Here is a 22123-nt window from a genome sequence, read left to right as displayed (position 1 = left end):
TTGAGTCTCCAACCTCTGAACACCTGTCCTGTCTGGTCTTCCACCTTGAAAAAACTGTGACCCTGTAGAGTCCTCTGGGAACACTCCCCTCCCTTCCTTCCTCCCACGGCCACATCTTTTCACTCAGTGCTATACCTCTGCAGGCTCCTGATTCTTTGCCATATACTCTAACTCCCATGAACTACTCACCCAGCAACCTCCAAAGCCTTGGAAACATCTTAGTCAGCACATCCGCTGACCTTCCTGGGAGTCCACCTTTCTGGACCTCTGGAAAGATCTCACACTTTCTCCTCTTGCTCCACCACTCGCTTTTCCCTCTGCCTCTGTGAACTCTCCTTTCTCTCCCTCTCCCCTTCTACTGGTCAGCATCACCCAACGTCCCCATGGGTAGTTCTTGGTTTCACATCCTTTCTCTCAACACAATTCCCTCTTCAGTCTTTCATCTACTCTCTAGTTGGGTCTCTTCTTCTACTCCCAGGATTTAACCATCACCTCTCCTCAGGTGACTCCAATCCCCATCTTAAGCCCATGCCTCCTCCAAGAACCCCAGTCTTAAAGTTCCAACTGCCTACTGGATATGCTCTATATGACACCCAACCAGCACCTCAAAGGTCAATTACCTAAAGCCAACTCCCTCACCTTGCCTCTGCCCTGATCTTCTTCCCGGCTTTCCTCTGTGACGTGTTACATCCTCATTCTTCCAGCTGCCTGGCCAAAACCCTAAGGTTGTCTTCGTCTGAATCCCATCCCTCAATTCTTTGCTCTTCACACCAGTTAAACTGTCCCACTGCAACATCCCCAGTGACCTGGCTTGCATCTGCCCTCCTCACTGCACGCTGGTACACCCAGCATGGGCTCTCACCACAGCCACAGTCACCATTCTCACTCCAGGACTAGTTGTGATCTCTTCTCACCTGGGACCTTCAGTTCCACAGTGGCTAATCTGGTCCCTTCACCCTAACTGGAAACTCAGCCCCTAACCCTCCCCCGTCGCCTGCCCCACCCATCACCTGTCTGCCTCACCCATGTGTGCAGTGCCTCTGGTGGCTCCTTCAAGTGCTGAGGGAGAGTGTGAGCCTAACCCCTGGCCCTGCTGGCTTCTTCATGCTCTGCTGTCTCTGGATTCCCAATTCCTAACACCCTCAAGCAACCTGCAGCTCCTCGGCTCCTGACTCTCGTATCCCAGAGCCCTTGGCCGAATCCCCGGTCTCTTCGCCCCTTCCCTGGTTTGAGTCTCTACTGTTCTCATGACTTCTTTTGCGCCCAGTTCACTGGGGCTGGAGATCTGACTCCCCTCATCTCTGTTCTGCTTAAGTGTGGCATGGGTCCCTCAGCAGTTGCTACTTTTCCTGTCATGGTTTGTGGACCTTCCTGGCCTCCTCAGCTCCATATTCCTTCTGTATCTTTTTTTTTTTTTTTTTTTTTGAGACGGAGTCTTGCTCTGTCACCCAGGCTGGAGTGCAGACAGCTCACTACAACCTCTGCCTCCCAAATTCAAGCGATTCTCCTGCCTCAGCCTCCCAAATAGCTGGGAATACAGGGGCCTGCCACCACGCCTGGCTAATTTTTGTATTTTTAGTAGAGACGGGGTTTCATCATGTTGGCCAGGCTGGTCTCGAACTCCTGACCTCAAGTGATCCACTTGCCTCGGCCTCCCAAATTGCTGGCATTACAGGCGAAGCCACCGTGCCCAGCCTCCTTTTGTATCTTCTCTAAAGATATCTTTTCCTTTTAAGAGTCTCCTTTGTTTTGTCAGGGAGCCCTCCAGGCAATTCTATGAACATTTGGTTTTTTCCTGTTTGGAAATCTACTTGCCATGGTGTCCTTCTCTTTCTCTCTTTCTCTCTTTCTCTTACTCTGTCTCATATACCCTTTAATAAACCACATTTTGACATAGCTCCCTTTAAAATATCAATGCAGGCTCAGTTTCAAACACTTTTTTTGTGTGTCCAGGCTATCTGACCTCTGAGTGCATTTTTGATTGAGAACTTTCCGACCTTTAAAATGACAAACACTACTACTCTGACAGCGCCATGCACAGAAAGGGCACCCAAAGCACTGCTGCTGAGTTTTTGAAACTGATCTCTGAGGTTGGTATCTCCCAGGGCTGCAAAAAAGACAAGGAAACTGCCAAAAATGGCTCCCTGAAAATTCAGAGAAGGCAGACAGAGGCAAAGGAAGGGAACTTAAAAGGTTGCCCCTGGAAAGCAGAGGAAGAGAATAAGGTGGGAGAGTAGTTTAGCAGCCTCTCTGCATATATTTGAAGAATCCCCTTTAAGGAAGATGCCAAGCTCAAAAGAAAACCAAGCAAAAATGAACTGGGTAGGGGTGGGGGAAGGAGTCTAAAACAGGAGTCAGAAAGCCATGCAGCCTAAAAGAGCCAGCATCACCGTCCGTCACCTCAACTACATCAACAACCATAGAACAAAGAAGAAAACAAAGCACAGCTTGAAAAGGAACTGATGGCATGAGAAAAACTAGGAAATACCTGTGGCACGTTTGCACTGGGTGCTTTATTAAGCGTCTCCATTTTTTCTAAATCTGCCTCTAACTCTGTCTGGCAGAGGCTGAGATCTTTGTCTAGATTAGTCTGGTTCAAGAAAGAAAAGATGGGAAAGAAGGTTTTAGTTGAGACGAAAGGGAGAAAGAATGGAAGGTTAAGTTAGAAAAAATGAATTTTTTTCTTAGTGTTATACTTTCATATGGCCAAGATAGCATGACTAAAACACAAGAGCTCACTGGAAATTAGTTGAAGACATGAAAACAGAGAATGTAACATTAGGCATATAAAACAGAAATCCTGAAGTCATCAGAGCTTCAAAAAGCCATTCTACTTGCCAAAGAGAACTATAAAAACCTACCTTTAAGGAAATGCCTATTTTCTCTTTTTTCAGAGCGTGGTGATGGTGACAAATACTATATGTCAGAAGAATACGTAATTGCTTTAAACACCTCTAAACATTAGTATATGTCTTAGAGAATTTGTTAAATAGTTTTATTACCAAACCAAAAAAAAAAAAAAAAAAACAAAAAGCATCAAGTTTTTAAAAAAGTGATTTAAGAAAAAAACAAAAACAAAAACAAAAAAACAAACCCACAACACACTCACACTAACCAAGGCTAGAGAGCACACACAGTCCAACGGAGGAGGCACAGCGGAATTACCTTTCTATCCTCTCTAGGAAGGATAGAGCAGTCTCCAGGAGTATAATCCCATATCTTTTTGGGAGGCTGACGGGAAGCAGAGGAGGAAATGAAGAAATGAGCATAAAGACATAAAGACAAACATGGAGACTGGCTCAAACAAGGAGGGGCACACTAGGAGAACTGTATCAACACAGAAAGGTGAACTCAAAAGTAAGGGGAGTGGGTGCTGCCTACGGACACAAGGCTGCCTGCTGGAGCAGAAGCTTGAGGACTTGGGAGCTGGGACTGTCACCTAGGAAGTCTGTTTCTATGTCTACGTTTCAAGAGCAAATCATCATTGGATTCTAAATATTGAAAACTTAAAAAAAGAAAAGAAGGGGGAAAAAAAGGATTAACACACATTTGAACAAAAATAGAAACTTTTAAATTCCTCATTGTTCTTTTCAAACTAAGATTGACACTGAAGATTCTACATTTTTGAGGCAGTCTTCTGCTGTAAAATTCATTGTGTATTAACACGTGTGTGAATCTATGCTCACTGGATTGATCAATGGACTGAACCAAATGTACTTTCTGTGGTTTGTAGCAACGAAATCCACGTATAAAATGGGTGTTAAATAGTGCACTAGGCAACTTCATACCAGTAGTTTTAAAATCTCCTTTTACAGTTTAAGTAGACCTTGATAGTGGTGGAGACATACTTTTCATCCCCGCTTAGGGAACAGAGTTTAAACCCAGAATTTAAAGAGGGGACTATAAGGTTATTTTTGCTTTGTCTTTTAACTCTTCAAGTCAGATTTAGAGCTGCACTCCTAAGACAGAAATTTGCCAAAAGATTGTTGTAAGTTTAACGAGGGAGGAGTCCAGAGGGTGGAACATTCAGAGGTTACAGGTGACTTTTAACTGTGGATCCTCTCTTCCACTTGTTCTGCCTATTTAGACTTGAGTTTTCTTATATAATGACCTCTAGGGGTATAAGAAATAGGAGATCACTAACAGCTCCTAAAATTTTGTGCAAATTTCATTAAAGCCAACTCTATGGAAGCATTCAAATTGGTTCACATTGTGAAATTTTGACTTGCTCTTACATATAGAAATAATGTCAATTTCTATAGAAATTAGAGGAAAACAACTCAGAAGAAAAAGCTGATTCCCAGGCTCTTTGTAATAAATCTGCAAATGAGAAGTAATCTGATTCCAAGGTGTGTTCACCACTGACAGCAACAGGTCAGTAATGTCATCTCTGCACGTGTATATTCTGCATTTCATCAAGTAAGTGATATTAGCAATTACCATTCATCTTTAAGCACTTGATACACTTGGACTGTTCATCTGCAGAAGCAGACTTTTTAAAGTCTAATGACTTATGATCATTTCTTTCTTTACTGCAATAAACACGACAGTGTTTACAAATTAAACTGGTTTTAAATAATCCATCCAAAAATGGTCCCTGGAGTCTTGAACTATTTGCTATTCTAACAACTTGTTGGCGCTAAAACGGTATCTTTTCGGTCAGAATCCTGCTGAAATTTCAGTTCGTTTTGGGTGGCTTAAGCGAAGGGGTGGAGGAAGCAAGTTCAGGGTAAATGTCTAGTGTCAAAGTTCTGACAGGCTTTACTCGGGGAAAGTGGTTCCCAGTTGGTGTGACAAAAAAACAAAAAGTAGAAATGCTAATTCCCATGATCTGGTAGTTTTGATTCTTCTTCTGAATGGCTGAAAAACTTTCCAAAATAACTTCCATGGTTTATGCCACTTTATTTATGTCTCTTATTCTTTTGTGGCAGAGTGGTTTGAGTAGGAAGTGAAGAAAAAATTTTTCCTTACCACACCTTCCTCCCAAACCCTGTTGGTTCAACTAGGTCATAAGCCCACCATTAGGATGCCTCAGACCATAAGGAGCAACAGCTGAGGAATTTCAGGGCTATTCCTCAGGATATGGGCATTGATTTAGTGAATTTGGCAAGTCTTCACAAGTATTACCTTTTAAAGTAAGACCTATACAAAAAGGAACAGTCTCATTAGAAGAACTCTGAGGCCTGTGCAAAGAATGCATGTGGCTTCAGAGAAAATGCTATCTTGAAAAAGCATCTCTGAGTCTTTAAATAATTAAGAGGCAGTTAGAGCAATGGGGTAGGGATACAAGCTAGAGGAAGGCCCCAGTATAAAACTGGACTGTGTTCTCAACATTTGTTTGAAGTTAGATGTGTGGTACCTGGAGTGAAGTTTTTGGCAGCAATACTGTTAATTTATCAAGCTATGCATGGAGACTATTTAATGTATGCTGGCATCAAAATACTATATATTATCCTCAAAACTTATTTGTAATGATAGATTTAGTAAAACATTCACAACTAATTAGGGAAAAAGTTCCACCATTTTTCCTGAAAGCTAATATTTTAGACAAAACCGATTTAGTTGTTTGGCAGATGAGATAGGCAGAAATTTGTGGATTCTGAAACAGACTTCAAAAATCAATGGCATGGACTCTATTAAATATAATTTAATAGCTTTTGCTTTCCTTGATTAAAGTGTGGCATTATTGTTTCATATACCAATCATGGTCTGTTCTGGGGTGGGGGGGAGACAACTACACACAGCAAAAGCTTTTCTTGGTGACATAATTGACCAGGTTTTAAGAAAAAGAAGAAAAGAGAAAGGGTTAGGATACTGTTAAATATTGCACGTGGAAAAGATTTTCTGAGGTAGACTTAACTGATGTCTGAATGGTGAACAGCAGAGGGGGGAAAAAAGGAGAGAAAGGAGAAGAAATGAGGTGTGCACCAATGCTTTGGGAAGGGGAGGAGGGTGCAGACTTTGGGTCAGATGCGTCCCTCTCCACTGGTCACTAGGTGGCGCTGTTCATCCAGGACAGCTCAGCTGCTATCGGGAGACAGTGTCTAGGAGGGACCAGAAGAGAGGAACAAGCAGACTGTTTGCAAGTCTGGTGCTCTTAACTCAGAAGATGCCTGAACTTTCAAAGCTCAGCACCGCCAAATCAAAGAGCAATTCCTAAGCACAAGCTTAATTTCTCTTTGTCTTTGTTTTAATAAAAAATCTTAAGACATTTTACTGAACTATAAAATTCATTCCTGTCTGCAAATAAAAACTGTCATCCAGACCATAGAAACTCAAAAGCTGGATCCAATGCTTAAAGTCTCATACAATCATTGAATAAAATGTGTTTATACACTTAACTCCTCTACCTGTAAATTCTTTTTGCAGCTATAATAATTAAGACTTTAAAGTAACTAGAGTTTTAAAGTCAGTTTCCAGTTATCTCCAGAGGAAGGATGAGCTCAATTCTCCCTTCTATTTTATATTCCTTTAGGCGCAAGGCTAAGAAAATCCTCCTTTAAGTGCCAAAAGTCAATTTGTACCAGAGCCGATTCAGAGATATCATGGGGCAAGAGTAGGCTGAATACTAAATATGCTCAAATTCCTTACTCCCATTTCAAACTTTGGGAAATAGAAATCATCCCCTAAAAGTCACCTATAATGGGGTTGCATTTGTGGGTCACACCTGCATAAAGAGGTCCTTGTTGGCCTGTTCTGGGACTTCATTTACATATGCTTTTTAAAATGCTATTTAAAGCAGAGACAATGCTGGTCTTCTCAGTGTGTAATGCATTTTCAGCTTGTCTTTCACAGGTCATAAAGACTTTGGTCAAGGAAGTGAACCAATGGCTGAAATAATGCCATCCACAAGGCATGTGATACTTGTTGTGGGGGGAGGTCTAAGACAAGCAATGATTATTTGTGTTTCTCTGGGATATTCCAGCAAGATATACTTCCAGAGCTCACTATCCTTTCTCAGTGAAGTAAGGCAAAGGAAAGCTTAGAGGTTGTAGTGAGAAGAGACAATCCCACTACGGACAATTAACATGACTGCTCCCTACTTTCTGAATTCCTTACAAACATTCTTTAGCAGCAACAATGCATCCACAGCATTAGTTTAAAAGGTGTATAACCACTGAAGCTATTAAACTTACCGGTTTCCCAAACTCCAATTCCGAAAAGAATTTATACCAAGGTTCATTCTTTAAATCTATCTCTTCTGGGCTTATATCCCGACTCTATAGGGGTTGGTGATAGGGAAATGGAAGAAAGAGAAGGATAACATTATGCAAAGATTACATAGGAACAGGCCAGTAGAGATGCAGCGGTTTCCAGGTATATACAGAAGCTGCATTCAACAGCAGCAATCATCTGTTTTTACTGACAACAGCAAAAACAGGAGGGAGAGGATGGGTTTATAAAAACAGGGAAATTGAGGCAGGGAACAGTGAGTGAATCATTCTCAGCCCTAAGGCAGAAGAAAATGGACTACAGATGGACAACTCTACACCACACTGCTGCCTACACAACAAGTCTGAATCTGGGCATAACAGCATTCTGCAATAATTTTCAGTAATGTCAAAGAAAAGAAAGCCCTTTACAAAGAACTATTAGTTATGAGCAAATTACCTGGTGAGCACACCAAACATTTAGCCATCTATGCCAGTTGAGTAGAGCAGATTTTTATGGGCTAGTACAACTTTAGTACTTATTTGCTAAGCCACCTTACGGTTTTCAAAATAAACGCAAATATTGACACTTTCTAAAAGCCAATTGGTTAATACTGCATCTTTAATGGCACATGAGTAGGTAGGAAACCATGTCCCGTACATAGTAAAGTGAAAGTGAAAAATGATATAAGTAAAGACAGAGGACACAGTGAAAAAAACATTTTAAACAAGCATCCATGGCGGATGAATACAGACAGAATATACTTCGTATTTTAACAAATAAATGTTAAAGAATTGGGAAAAAATAAAGTGAAAGAAAAGCTAGACAAGACACATAACAGAACAAAGGGGAAAAAACTTCTGAGTTATGTGACAAAAATAAGTTAGATTTCTCATTTTATATAACACTATGAGGTATCAATAGACTGATAATTTGATTCCATGGGATATAATATTTAACCAAATAAAGTTCTGGCACCTATTTCATGGAGTTACACGTGTTTCTGGAAAAAACTCGTTGGAAAATGAATGCGTGCAAAGCAAATCAGGTTTTCCCCTTAATAAATTGGAGAAATGTTTACATCAGGCAAAAGTGTTTGAGGTTCATGACTAATTAAATATGTATATATGTTTCAAAAAAGTTTGGTAATCACGAAAACAGAGTTGGGGTGATTTTCTACAATAACCTGAAATATAAAATGCATATACTTTCTACTGAGATGGAAAACACTGCACAACAAACTTCACTACTTCTGGGCTATAACATCTGAGGGAGTGGGTTGCCATGTCTGGTGTGCAGGCCTTTAATGCTAGTGCTTCACAAACCAGCTCTTCTTGACCATACTTTTCTCACAACATAGTTAACATCCCCTTTGCAGCTTGTAGAAATGGCTGCTAACTTTCTTAATGACCTTTACCAATCCCTTTTTCTAAGATCTTTAAAAGAATCTTTAGCATTACTTTCACTTTTGCTACAGGTAGAGGACAATATGGAAATATGGCAGGGAACGTTCCTTTAACTGAAATCAAGCTAGGTTGAAAACGGAGGGAAATACATACTGAAAGACAAGGTCTGTCCTCCTGCATGCAGATAAAACCTCCTCCAGTTGTCTTTAGGGACTTAGGGTTTAAATCCTGAAGGAGAAGGCTTGCCCTCACTGTAGTAAATGGATTCTATATTTATTCAATTCAGTGAAAGGAGGTACGATACGTACAAAAACACAACTATTCAGGAGTGGCAATTTAGACACTGGGACTTTCTAGATCCTAATATGATGGGGTTTCATGAAATCTATTTCATGTTTGTTATTTTTACAAAGACTATTTATAAACTGCCCTCTGGGGATGGTTAGGCTTTTTTTCTCTTTTCTTAAATAAAATGTACCAGCTCTCTGGGGAAACTGCCTGAAAGTTTTGGTATTCATGATCCCGAAGTAATTAACTCATTTTATTCCCAAAGGTTGTCTGCAGATTGTTTTACTGTGGAGGTTAATGCTGTGCCAATAATAGAATCAGGAGGTTATGTCAAACAGCGATGGGTGAGAGCAACCAGCCTCAGTCCTTCGAGCTGTCCAGAGATAAAGCTAAAAAGGTGATACCACACAGCCCTCACATCTGCATTTGATTCTGCCAAGTATAACTCAGCTGTGGATCCTGTTATGGAACAGACCAATAGAAAAACATCCTTCTGGACACAGCGCAGGAACTCTGGCCTGGCAGACAGGGAAAATTCCATAACGCCTGGGGAAGTTCCTTAGTACCACAGGCTCTTCTCCCAGCTCAAAAAAAAAAAAAAAAAAAAATCCTTGGAAAAGGGCAGGTAACTCACCAGAAAATTGCCAGCTTCTCCTCAAAGACAGTTTTGCTTCTTGAATAGAAGCCAGAGACCAGCTTCAAATTCCAATTAAATAAATCACCTGAATGTGGTATGTCTGGGTAGCACTTTATTAATATTCATAATTACTGTACCCCTATTATCACATTTGACCCACCTGATCTTCCAATTCCTAGTCCAGTGTTCTTTACACTATACCACATTCCCCTTTTCATATTCCACATGACAGGGGGGCAGGCCCACTAAGTTTGCGATGACACCATGCTAAAGCAGGGCTAAATGACCATGCTTAAAAGTCAGGGAAGGAACTCAAAGTGAGGGTGAACTGGGAAGAAACCAAGCTGCATAAATCCCCTTGTTTTACACTTCGAAATGTATACTGTGTCTGTAATCACTCTTTTAATATCTGTCCGTCCTGCTCTACACACACACACACACACACACACACACATATGTATGTATTTAACTGAGCTGAACTTCTGTAAGAGACTTAGAGGAAGGTATGAAAGAATGAGTCCTGAAAAAGGTCATTTTTGACAAAGCAAGGACTGACCAATAGATCTCCAATTCCAAGGCTAGAAGAGAAAAAAGTATCCTACTATGATAAGAAGGGACCAAGCAGAGATAAAGACCCTCATATGTGCCAGGTTTGGTGGCTCAAGTCTATAGTCCCAGCATTTTGGGAGGCCAACAGGGGTAGATTGCTTGAGCCGAGGAGTTTGAGACCAGCCTGGACAACATGGTGAGACCCCATCTCTAAAAAAAAAAAAAAAAAATTAGCTGGGGCCAGGCACGGTGGCTCACAGCTGTAATCCCACATTTTGGGAGGCAGAGGTGGGCGGATCATTTGAGGCCAGGAGTTTAAGACCAGCCTGGCCAACATGGTGAAACCCCATCTCTACTAAAAATACAAAAATTAGCCGGGCGTGGTGATGCATACCTGTAATCCCATCTGCTCGGGAGGCTAAGGCAGGAGAATTGCACGAACCTGGGATGCAGAGATTGCAGTGAGCTGAGATTGCACCACTGCGCTCCAACCTGGGCAACAGGGTGAGACTCCATCTCAAAAAAACAAAGAAAGAAATTAGCTGGGAATGGTGGTGCATGCCTGTAGCCCCGGCTGCTTGGGAGGCTGAGAGTGAGAGAATTGCCTGAGCCTGGGAGGTCAAGACTTCAGTGAGCCATGATCACATCACTGCACTCCAGCCTGGGTAATAAGAGTGAGACCCTATCTCAAAAAAAAAAAAAAAAAAAAAGACCTTCATATGAGTCTTTCAAATAGATGACTAGTCATCAAGGTTGTAAGTCTTCTGTAGGGGTTTTGAAGGCAGTACAGTGTTTCTTCCATCTTTCTGGAATGATTTGAGTATGCTCCAGGGGCAAGGTGAGCTCTAGGGCAACCTCTCCTGCTAACCATGCATAGATGTGCCTATGAAGTCACAATTTAAATTGCCAGAGTTAAGCAGACATCAGTACCTCAAATGGAAAAAGCAATTTTTCTCCCAAAATGAGGTAGTGCATATCTGAGAGCAGACTTAGATTCTACATCTGTCACCAGTGAGTATACTTACCCACAGTTAACAATGCAAGTGTGTGTTTTGGGGGTGTGGGGGTGTATGCTCAAATTCTGGCAAACCAGATACTAGATACCAAAAGCCAAGACTCGCATGCTGAAACTCACACTTCACCTTTTCTGTCCATGTGATAAAAATAGCAGGAAACAAAATCAAACATAAAGGATAAATTCAACTACTGTGAAGGGCAGACTGTCAAAAGATTAAGATTCAACTAAAACTTCTCTTCGGAGGAACAGAGCTAAATTGGGTGAAACTGTTGGACATTCCTACTCCTCCCTGGCCTGCCTTTGGTGTTCAAGCCCCACTGGTGGCTTGGCCTAGGGCTTGGTACTACACAGAGGAGCTTTGCAATCCATGTGCATACTCACCACCATTCTCCAAGAGGGCCCCATGGGGCACCATGTGTTACTTTTCAGGGTTTGTAGAAACAACGTAAATGATCCCAAGAACTGTGGTATGGAAGATTCTCATAAACTACTGCGGTATCAATGAGGAAAACAAAACTATGGTGTTTTTCCTAGTTCTGAGTAGTGGTTAAATGACTAAGAACTAGGGAAAGGAGCTGGAAACAAAGGAGAAATTGAGAAAAGGGAGCCTTCGGTAAGGGCCATGAAAATCTATAAACAGTGATGCTGCCAAAACAAAAACACCCAAAGGTCTACAGAGTCCCTGAAATCATTTAAATGTATTCATATGTAACGGTGGGTCCCAGACTTATTATTAATGTTGGAAATAAACCCAAGGAGCATGACTTTCTTTGCAGGGGCACCTGGGTGCAAGGTTACCTTCCATGTTTCTTACGTACGGTATCTTCTAACAGCAGACAACCTCCAAAGAAGGGCAGTGATGGGGAGAAGGCAAAATTCTGTGCTCCTCTCTGAACTTTCTGCTTGAAATAACTGTGGTGCATAGTGAACGCTGAAGAATGACAACTCTAAGTATTTCTGTGACCTGTTGACCTTTTTTCCTAATTAAAATGGCTTATCGTTTAGTGCTTTTAGAGATACACATTTTTATCTCAGTAGAAGTCAAATCCATTCTTCTTTCAAAACATGTAGAGCCGAAGAGGCAAAGGGAACACAATTTGAGCCTGCATTTCAGAGGCCTGCTTATTCTGCACACATTGTGGTGACCATATTTTAATAAAAACCAACCCCCAGCATAATAATCCCATCCTGCTGTCCCGCTGGAGGACTGCAATGTTTATGAAGCTTTGGAGAACCCCTTAACTAGGATCACAATTCCAAACCAGCTTTTCCTAATGAAGGGTGAATAAAAGGATGCATGATTGGCAGGTATGAAACTACTGAATGTGTAAGAATTCTTCCTGTTTCACAGAAGAGGCCGCTTTTCCAGGGTGGTCTGCTATATGCATATATGCCATTTCCCCCACTCATAATTGCTTAGAGATGTGAACTGTTATAGGGAATCATAAACCAGGTAGAATATGAAATTAGTTCTCAATATTGCACTTGTCAAAAAAGAAAGACCTAAAAGATAGATTCTAACAGCCTGGGGCCTTTTTTCCAAGTCACAACATCCTATTAGTTATGTAGCTTTTAATGATGTTCTAGCAACTTGTACAAAATTTATGCCTGTTCAGAGTCACTTAAAAAAAAACTGGACTTCAGTCCACTTAATGACAAGCCTGATAAATGAACACTTAGACATTTAAAAAAAGACAGCAGCAAAATCAACCTTTATGTTAGTAGACAAATTAATATTAGTTAAAACCATGCACAAAAAGAGCAACAGAGCCACAATAAGAGGATTTTTTAAGGGCAGACTCGCGGGACTTATTTTATGAACACCTGCAAAAATGAAAATGGTAAAAGTACTTCATTTTTGTCATTGTCTTCAGAACAAAGCAAGTCTATTTCAAAGGGGAAAGAATGTAATCCAACTGCACAATGCATTCTGATTAAAGAACATGGGCAAGGTGAGACAAAAGAACTTTAGTATGCACATTACCATCTTTTCGTTGGTCAAAACGGAAGACTTGCCCGGCTGATATTCGTAAATGCTTTTGGGCTCTGCACGGTATTTTCTTGTATCTACTTTCTTATCTGGGGGTTCCCAGTCATTTCTGTAGAATAAAATTCTATTAGAGCTATTTTCATGACAACTGGCATTAGCTTCTGATACAGTCTGACTTTGGATGGCTGCAGTGTAATCAAAGAACTTTATATCCAAAGCATAAAATCGGAGTCAGGGTGAACAATTTAGTTGTGCTGGTTTGCTTCTCAAAACAACCAGTTAAACTTTGGTGTTTGCTTCACAAAAGGTTTGAGATGTCCTGTGCTCAAAACCAGGCACCAGGAAGGGGAGTGGAGAAAGCAACAGGAAAGGAGGCGGCAGCAGCATCAAAGCTGGCTCTGGAAAAATCTTTCACCTTGCTTCACTCTCATGGGCTTTTCATTCCACAGACATGTCTGTACTTCCCACTCACACTAGTGCAGTGAGAGAGAACACAGGTCCTGGAGCCAGTTGACTGTGGTTCAAATCCTGCCACACCCCTTGCTAGCGAGGTGATCTTAGACAAGTATTTCACCTCTTGGTATCTCAGTTTCCTCATCTGAAAAATGGGGTTGTTGTAAGGACTAAACAATTTACATGAGACAGTGCATGTAAATCATTGAGCAGAGTACCAGGCCCATGGTAACCACACAATAAATGTTAGCTGCTACCATAATTGCATTCTTCCCTGTTCCACACTGGAATAGGGAAGAGGTAACTGGGTTACCTCTTCACGTTGTTGATTGTATCCTTGGCTGTACAAATGCTTTTTAACTTGATGTGATCCCATCTGTCCATTTTTGCTTTGGTTGCCTGTGCTTGTGAAGTATTACTCAAGAGATTTTTGCCCAGACCAATGTCCTGGAGATTTTCCCCAATGTTTTCTTATAGTAGTTTCATAGTTTGAGACCTTAGATTCAAGTCAGTAACTGATTTTGGTATATGGTGAGAGATGGGGGTCTAGCTTCAGTCTTCTGCATAGCCAGTTTTCCCAGCACCATTTACTGAAAGGACTGTCTTTCCCCCAGTGTGTGTTCTTGGCACCTTTGTGGAAAATGAGTTCACAATAGGTGTGTGGATTTGTTCCTGGGTTCTCTATTCTGTTCCATTGGTCTACATATCTGCTTTTATGCTAGTACCAAGCTGTTTTGGTTACTATAAGCTCTATTTTGCAAATTTTTTATTTGTGCATTACTGTACTTTGCTCTGTGATTATATTAAGTTTTTCATGCACGGCTGTAAACTTCTTGAAGGCAGATAATGATTTATATACACCTATATCCTTCCATAATATATCTGCAGAGAATACACCCAGTGGGTTCTGGATGAAGGCACCTATAAGGGATTTGCGGTATACCCAGCTTTCTTTTCAAATTAATTATCAAACTCCTCAGGTAGATGCCACTTAAGTTTGTGTGGTGCTTTTAAAACAGCCATTAATTTGTCTATGAGATTGGAAAAGGTACAGAGGTATGAAATTGGATGTGTATTAAATAATTTTGTTTGGCCAGAGCCTTTTGTGAGTTGAGAAGTGGTGTAAGTTGGGGCTGGAAGATGCATGGAAAACCTGTCCAAATAGCATGAGAAGGTTGCTTCAGAGGGCACTTTTAGAGATAAGAACTCAAGTCAGGTGTTTGGGACCAGCCTAGCCAACATGGTGAAACCCTGTCTCTACTAAAAAAACACAAAAATTAACCACAAGTGGTGGTGCACACCTGCAGTCCTAGCTACTTGGGAGCCTGAGGCATGAGAACTGCTTGAACCTAGGAGGCGGAGGTTGCAGTGAGCCGAGATCGCACCACTGTACTCCAGCCTGGGCGACAGAGCAAAACTCCGTCTCAAAAAAAAAAACTCAAGAAAAAGAAAACTGTGTTGTTTGGTGCAGACATTTTAAGAGATTTATTAATGTCGTCACTAGAACAGGGCCAAGGCTTATGTCTCAATAATACATGTTGTATGAGTAAATGGACATTAAAAAGTGTGGCTTCTTTTTAAAGTTATAGTCATTGCTATGAATATGTGAACACAGTATGCACAAAGAATATGACAACATGTGACAAATCTTGCAGTTAAGATTTCTCTTGTGAAAATGTAAAAAGTGATGATAATGATAGTCAATATTAATTAAGCCCATACTCTGAGCCAAGTGCTACCAGGAATGTTTACATGCATTATCTCATTTTATCCTTGCACTATCCTTACTAGGAACCACGCTATTTTTATCCCCATTTGACAGAGGAGGACATTGAGGCTAAGAAATAAGAAGTCACTGCTAACAGGTGACAGGGGACAGACTCAAATTCCACATTTCTAAGAATGGAGGCTCCTAGGTCTCAGCAAACACTGACGAGGCCCAGGCTGGATAAATGAGAGACAAGTGGGCACTTACTTTTCTGGGCTTGACTTCAGTGAGGAAGAGCGGGCTGGGAGGGGTAGCGTGGCCGACCTCTTGACTACCTTCTCACCATCAATGTAGCTCATCTCACTTTTTGAGCGAGGCACAGAAAGGGGAGATTTTGCTGGAGAAAGAGTGCAGACAAAAGACTTTAAACTCACGAAAACTGAAAACAGCGTGATTATCTTCCCTCATCCACCACTTTCCCTTCCTCCCCTACAATCAGGTTATTCGAAGTCACTTACTGTCTTCAGAAAACGAGTATCTGGGAGAGTACAGATCTGAATCATCATCTATTGAACAAAACAAAATGTAGTCAGGAGAAGTCTGGCGAAGGTAAGAGAACCAAGTTGTATGTTCCCCATTTCCACAGTCCGGTACAAGCATCCAAACCCCCTAGGGATCCCAGCAGAGAGAAGTAGAGTGAAGCGCCAGAAGCTACACCACGGCAGCGCATGTTTGAGAGGAGTAAGGTTTGTAGAGCACATCCAACCAAACCTGTAGTCCAGGCAGGACAGTCACAACTGGTGGAGGCTGCTGCCTGACATCAAGAAATGCATGGGGACAAACAGCCAAGGGTCCTCCTCCAGAGGATCCACACAACCAAAGCTGGAATGCAGGGTCTGGGTCTGGCTGAATGGGAAGCACGGGCTGAGATGGATCCCTGGCTGTGCCAGCTCAGTGTATGGTTAAGCCCACCAAGTTCAACAGTGTCTTGAAAGGCCTCTTAGCAGGGCCTCAGGCTGCTACTGGATGGGAAGGAGAGGCCCAGAGGGTGGGTTTTCTAGCTCCTTGCCTTGGCTTTGACCTGTTTTATATGGTAAGCTTTCATACACATCATTAACAAAGAAGTTCTGCAGCTAAGAGAAGAATTTAAGAAAATCCTCATCAAAATTTGTTTTGATTCCACCTCAGTCTGGTTCCCTGAGTAGATCTGTTTCCTTGAAACACAGCAGACCCATGGTTAAACAGCTTCCTCTGCAAAGGTACTACTCAGAGTGAGTATCTAAACTGCAACTCTGGAACAAATCAAACTCACACGTGTCTCTATGGTGGGAGGTGGCTCTCCAAAGGCATGACACACATCCCTACGTAGGCTTGACACTGGGTTCTAAAACTTGCAGAACGTATAAAGATCTGAACCCCTTGTAGAAGTGGTTGTACTTTCTGAACTAAAAATCAGACCACAGGCACATTGACGGGAACAGGTTTTTAAAGTGGGACTGTCCCAAAAATGCATTCTATCTAGTCACTACATCCATGATGATCCCTCCAAAGCACTACTCCAAAAAGAGTTAGTCTGAAATAGTTAGCCTTTCCCATGTTCTAACATCTTGCTAATCTGGATTCAAAATTCACATACATGGAATGAAGACCCAACTCCTTCCCTAAAGTTCATGACAACTTTAGCAAAGCACATGAACTAACCCGCAAAGACAAGTCAAAGAATCCACTGTATGGAGGTGACTTCATGTTAATCAAGTCCTTGTTTCTATACAAATCATTTGAAGTTTCAGAAGAGACAAGGCCAGAATATTTTGTGAAATATAAATAAGCTAACATTGCTATTAGTTCAGACAGCCTCTCTAACAATCACTACTTCTTGTCCCCTCTTTTCTCCATTTTTTTTTGTCTCAGGTCTCCCTTGGCCCAAATAAGGGACAGGCATCAGGTACCAAAGTGCCTTTTCCCCTACTTCCTTCCCTCACTTTTAAGAATTTATCAATATCAAGGTTGAACAGGGCTTAAGGTTTTTTTCCTACCAACACAGCCAAACCTTTCACTATTTTAAAGTGAGTGTGTAAGCTTATTTATGTTATCTTCTGAAAATAGAACAGGGGAAGGAGATAAAGTGGGATCCAGAAAAAGATTTTTTGAAAGATTATTCTGAAAAATTGTGTGTTTCCAGTTTTTTGTTTTTTTAAACAGAACGTCTGATTATACTGACAAAATGCCATGATGTCAAAGAAAACTAAAAATGAGCTTTGATTACAGGGACTTGATTAGAAAAAGTGCTGCAATGAAAATGCCCGAATGAAAAGTTAGCTTAGTTAGAAGCTGATGTATGCACTGCTTAAAATGTAGCCTAGCATTTTAGCTCAAAACCCTGTACATCTCATGGAGAAATTATAGCTTATTAGTAGATGATGAGATGAAGGTTAATTTATAACTATTACCTGGTTCATGAAGTAAGAAGCAAAGTTTTCACTGGGTGGAGAGGAGTGGCATTTAAATATTCAGACTTTTTTTGTTGTTGTTTTGTTTTGTTTTTTAAGCCCGAGCTCTTTAGAAAATGTTTCTCTCTAGAGCTTTAACGTGGAACTCTAGAAGGTTTATTAGAAGAAAATGAGAAATACTGGTTGAGCGTGGTGGCACACGCCTGTAACCCCAGCACTTTGGGAGGCTGAGGTGGGTGTATTGCTTGAGGTCAGGAGTTCGAGATCAGCCTGCCCAACATGGTAAAACCCCATCTCTATTAGGAATACAAAAATTAGCCAGGCGTGGTGGCATGCACCTGTAGTCCCAGCTACTTGGGAGGCTGAGGCAGAAGAATTGCTTGAACCCCAGAGGCGGAGGCTGGGGTGAGCCAAGATCATGCCTCTGCACTCCAGCCTGGGTGATGGAGTGAGATTCTGTCTCAAACAGAAAAAAACAAAAAAAAAGGAAGAAGAAAATGAGAAGTAGTTCTTGTAAGATGGGGAAAAAAATAACACTACTCGGGAAGTTTAACAGTATATGTACTTTGAAAAGGAGAAGGAGAAGCAGGAAAGTTGGAGTTGGGGGATGCAGGTAACAGAGGTGTCTGAAGAACTGAATGTGCTTAAAGCTCCTTTCTTGGACGGGACTGGTGGCTCACACCTGTTAGGGAGGGAGGATGTCTTGAGGCCAGAAATCCAAGACCAGCCTGGGCAACATAGTGAGATCCCATCTCTACAAAAAAATTTTAAAAATTAGCCACACATGGTGGCGCACAGCTGCAGCCCTAGCTACTTGGGATGCTGAGGTGGGAAGATGGCTTGAGTCTAGGAGTTTGAGGCTGCAGTGGGCTATGACTGTACCATTGCACTCCAGCCTGGGTGACATGACAGAGCAAGAATTTCTCTCTAAAAAAAAAAAAAAAAAAAAAAGCCACTTGTTTCTTATTCAGTGTCGGTAGAGAAATCTCACCCACACCAGATTAAAACGGAGCAGGGTAGTCTCTGTGAACAAGTTTTCATTTCTGTCAAAGGATCCACAGCTTCTGATATGTGGATATCAGCTCATGAACTTTTAATAGGACAAACTGAAGTCATATAGATTCATCTGAACAACTATAACGCAGGACAAGTTCTGGGGCATGTAAAATCTATTCTTTCAATTTGTGATGCTTGTCTTGTAAATCTAATGGAAGAATATTTTACCTCAGCTTATGAATAAAAATAATAATTGTAGCTCCCATTGTTAAGTGACTAACAATGGCTGGTAATTTACTAATGTCATCTCACTTAAACCTTGCAAAAAACTCTAAGAGGAACTAGATACCTCATTTTACAGACAAGGAAACTAAAGCCCAAGTAGGTTGAGAAGATTTGCCTTTGGCTGCAGGGTGAGAAAGACAAAGTAGAAATGGATTCAAGGTCTTTCAGATTCCACTTCCCTATGTCATCTTGTAGCCCCGGGACAGAGATGCCCACTGCGTTCTTTCACCCCAGCTTCATCTGCCCAATCCTGGGAAAGCTGAAGACTGGCTCCTCTGTTACCATGTTCTTATACAAGAGGCAGAGAAAGATGCTGTCTTGAAACTCAAGGCATGCACTGCACTGTTGGCTGAGCCAATTTCCGGCCCCTGAAGCCTTTGCCCGATTTTTGCACCCCCTCGCCCTCAGTGATGTTTAAGCAAGTTTTCCGAGTTGCCTCACATTTCTAGTTTTCCTTTTGCTGGTCTCCAGGGACAATGGGTAACACTGAGTCACTCTTGCTACATCTGGTTTTTTTTTTTTTTTTTTTTTTTGAGACAGAGTCTTGCTCTGTCGCCCAGGCTGGTGTGCAGTGGTGCAATCTTGGCTCATTGCAAGCTCCGCTTCCTGGGTTCAAGCAGTTCTCCTGTTGCAGCCTCCCAAGTAGCTGGGACTACAAGCGCCCGCCACCATGCCCAGCTAATTTTTGTATTTTTAGTAGAGACAGGGTTTCACCATATTGGTCAGGCTGGTCTCGAACTCCTGATCTCAGGTGATCCACCTGCCTCAGCCTCCCAAAGTGCTGGGATTACAGGCGTGAGCCACCGCGCCTGGCCTGTACACCTTCTAGCAATAGCTGCTGCTCCTTGTTGCCTTTTCCCGGGAGGCTAAGTCCACAGTGGGGAAGATGAGTACGCAGTTAGAAATACCAAGGAATGGGAAAGCAGTATAAGGAGCAGGTCTGCACTTCTCCACACTAGAGCCAGCCAAATGAGACAAGTGTGCTTAACATAGTTAAGACACGTTAAATGAAATGTTTCTCAAATTGTCTATTACCTAGCACCTGAAGCTCTGCCTTCGGTATTTCTCCAAGGGCCTTTAAAACAATGCCAGAGTGGGCTCAGCTGTGCAGAAATCTTGTGGTTTCTGCTCATGGTGGAACCACATGCTAATTGTGCTCCTCAGAGCTCCAAGCAGCAGACATCAAACCTTGGCAGCAACACTCGGACCTTCCTATGCCAGTGATTTCCAGGAAGCTGTAACACTGCATGGGATTTACACGCGGTAAACAACTCACTTAGGCCTCTGAAGGTCCTGCTGGGCTGTAATGTTTACACAATGATTCTTCTCTGGGTTTTGGCAATCTGTCCTTGGTAGCTCAATTTGGGGACAGCTACTCTCCTACAACTGCCAGGAGCCACATAATTGCTTTTTCAACCACAGTGACTTTAAATGAGCTTCCAAATCCCTTTTTTTTCTGTTTCTTTTTCTTTAATTTATAAAAATCTCAAAGACAACTGAAGAAAGTACTGGTTGAAAGTTGTTCTGAAAAACTACATAACTGACTAAAATGGGAGGATGGGCAAAAGTCATTTGCATAACCACTTGCCTGTATCAATTAAATTTCAATTTTATGCATTTCTCAGGCTTTTAAACTTAAAACAATTTTCCAAATATTAATGGCTCATTTTTGACACAATCTTTCTTCTACTGCTCAACCTAAATCCTCCTCTGGCTATACCCCTCACACTTAGGAAGAGAAAGGATAAAAGGGTAAAGATAGTCATACATGACCCCCATGAACAAAAATAATAGGGGAAAAGACACAGATGTAGAGTTGGGTGCTGAGTCTGGGTGGGGTGGGAAGGGAAGAACAAACAAAAGGGCAAGGACGTCAGGAAGCCCAGGGAGCTTGGGGGAGAGCGTTACAAAGCTGTCTATATTTTAGCTAAAGGCCATCAAGTTCAAGTTCTTTTTTTTTTTTTAAGAGACAGAGTTTCGCTTTGTCGCCCAGACTGGGGGGAGTAACTCACTGCAGCCTCAAAATCCTGGGCTCGGGGGTCCCCCTGCCCTGACCTTCTGAGTAGCTGGGATTACAGATGTGGCATCAAGTTCTAAAGAATGCAAAAAAAGACCAGGGTAGGGTGTACAGTAGTTACAGAAGACACAGTCAGAGAAAAAACAGAACTCTGAGGAAGAGAATGAGGTGGAGCAAAAAAATAAGTTAAAGGAGAAAGTTTGGGAGAACCATAGGGTTCGAAGAAGACTCACCGTCTTCATCTGCTATCGAACTCCTGGGCTGTGAAGGTGGAAAGGGAGTAACTGCTACGTTTCTTAACTATCCTGCAGGCCAGTCAATGGCTTTTGCACTTGCTAGGCGGAGCTCTCCTGGGAAGCTCTCATTAGGAAAGCAACTCAGCCCCTCCCCTGGGCAGTACTGGCTGGAGTCCGGGGCAGGAGGCACAGATTCTGGCCAAGCATCTTCACAATAGAATCATTTGCTTGAAATCAAGCAAAACAAACCTATTCTTACAAATTCTGTAAGGCCAGTAGAGAATTATTTTAACTCAACTACAGCTGCGCCTAAGAAGATGAGCATCTTTAAATCATTGCCTTAGTGCAATCTCTTCTAGGAATGAGGAAGAAGCACTGAGACAGACCATTTTGACACCACAACCTGGGGATGCCTAGAGGTGGTGTCTTGAGGGACATCACCGAGAGGTGGCAGTGGCCACCACCAGCCTGAAGTGGTAGAAGAGGCATCCGAAAGCATGGGAAAAAAGCTGGTCTCTGGGGCTTCACCTGGACTCACCTTCTTGCTGACATGGTCCAGCGGGTCCTCACAGGCCATGGAAAGTCAGGAGAGGCCACGGACCATGAAGTAACATACAGTTATTTGGTTTTGCTGCAAATTCTGAGCCATTAGTTGAAAATATTTTCCCTCTTCTTGACGTCAAATGTGCCAAGTGAGCCAACATCATTTGGGCATGCTCAGAGTAGGGGGTGCTAATTCTTTAAAATCTGCATTCTCCATTCTCATCCTATATCCATATTCCCAAAATTGCATCTGGCCAATTTTCTTAACTTCTTTTTGGGGGCTGGAAAAGACCAGTATTTCCCCATCCCAGTGGTTCTCAATCCTGTCAATCACTTGGGGAGTTTTCCTAACTATATATTCTTTCTTTCTTTCTTTTTCTTTTTTTTTTTTTTTT

The 22123-nt window shown here is 42.0% G+C and overlaps 1 protein-coding gene across 5 annotated transcripts in view; it reads right to left on the bottom strand.

Annotated features, from left to right (window-relative positions):
* SORBS1 (sorbin and SH3 domain containing 1) overlaps positions 1–22123 on the bottom strand; it is a 253714-nt gene that overhangs the window by 58599 nt on the left and 172992 nt on the right. For 3 of the 5 annotated variants that reach the window (XM_011963926.1, XM_011963925.1, XM_011963927.1), the window contains 3 exons: positions 15720–15767; positions 15469–15598; positions 13035–13149 (listed from right to left, as the gene is read on the bottom strand). In XM_011963926.1, coding sequence (XP_011819316.1) covers positions 13035–13149; positions 15469–15598; positions 15720–15767 — 293 coding nt within the window. Of the gene's footprint in view, positions 1–2488; positions 2591–3165; positions 3232–7136; positions 7221–13034; positions 13150–15468; positions 15599–15719; positions 15768–22123 lie in introns of all 5 variants that reach the window. The other 2 variants (XM_011963923.1, XM_011963922.1) reach the window with 1 other exon arrangement.

Source organism: Colobus angolensis, unplaced genomic scaffold (assembly GCF_000951035.1).
Source record: "Colobus angolensis palliatus isolate OR3802 unplaced genomic scaffold, Cang.pa_1.0 Scaffold630, whole genome shotgun sequence".
NCBI classification, from domain to species: Eukaryota; Metazoa; Chordata; class Mammalia; order Primates; family Cercopithecidae; genus Colobus; species Colobus angolensis.
This window is presented reverse-complemented; position numbering and strand designations above follow the sequence as displayed.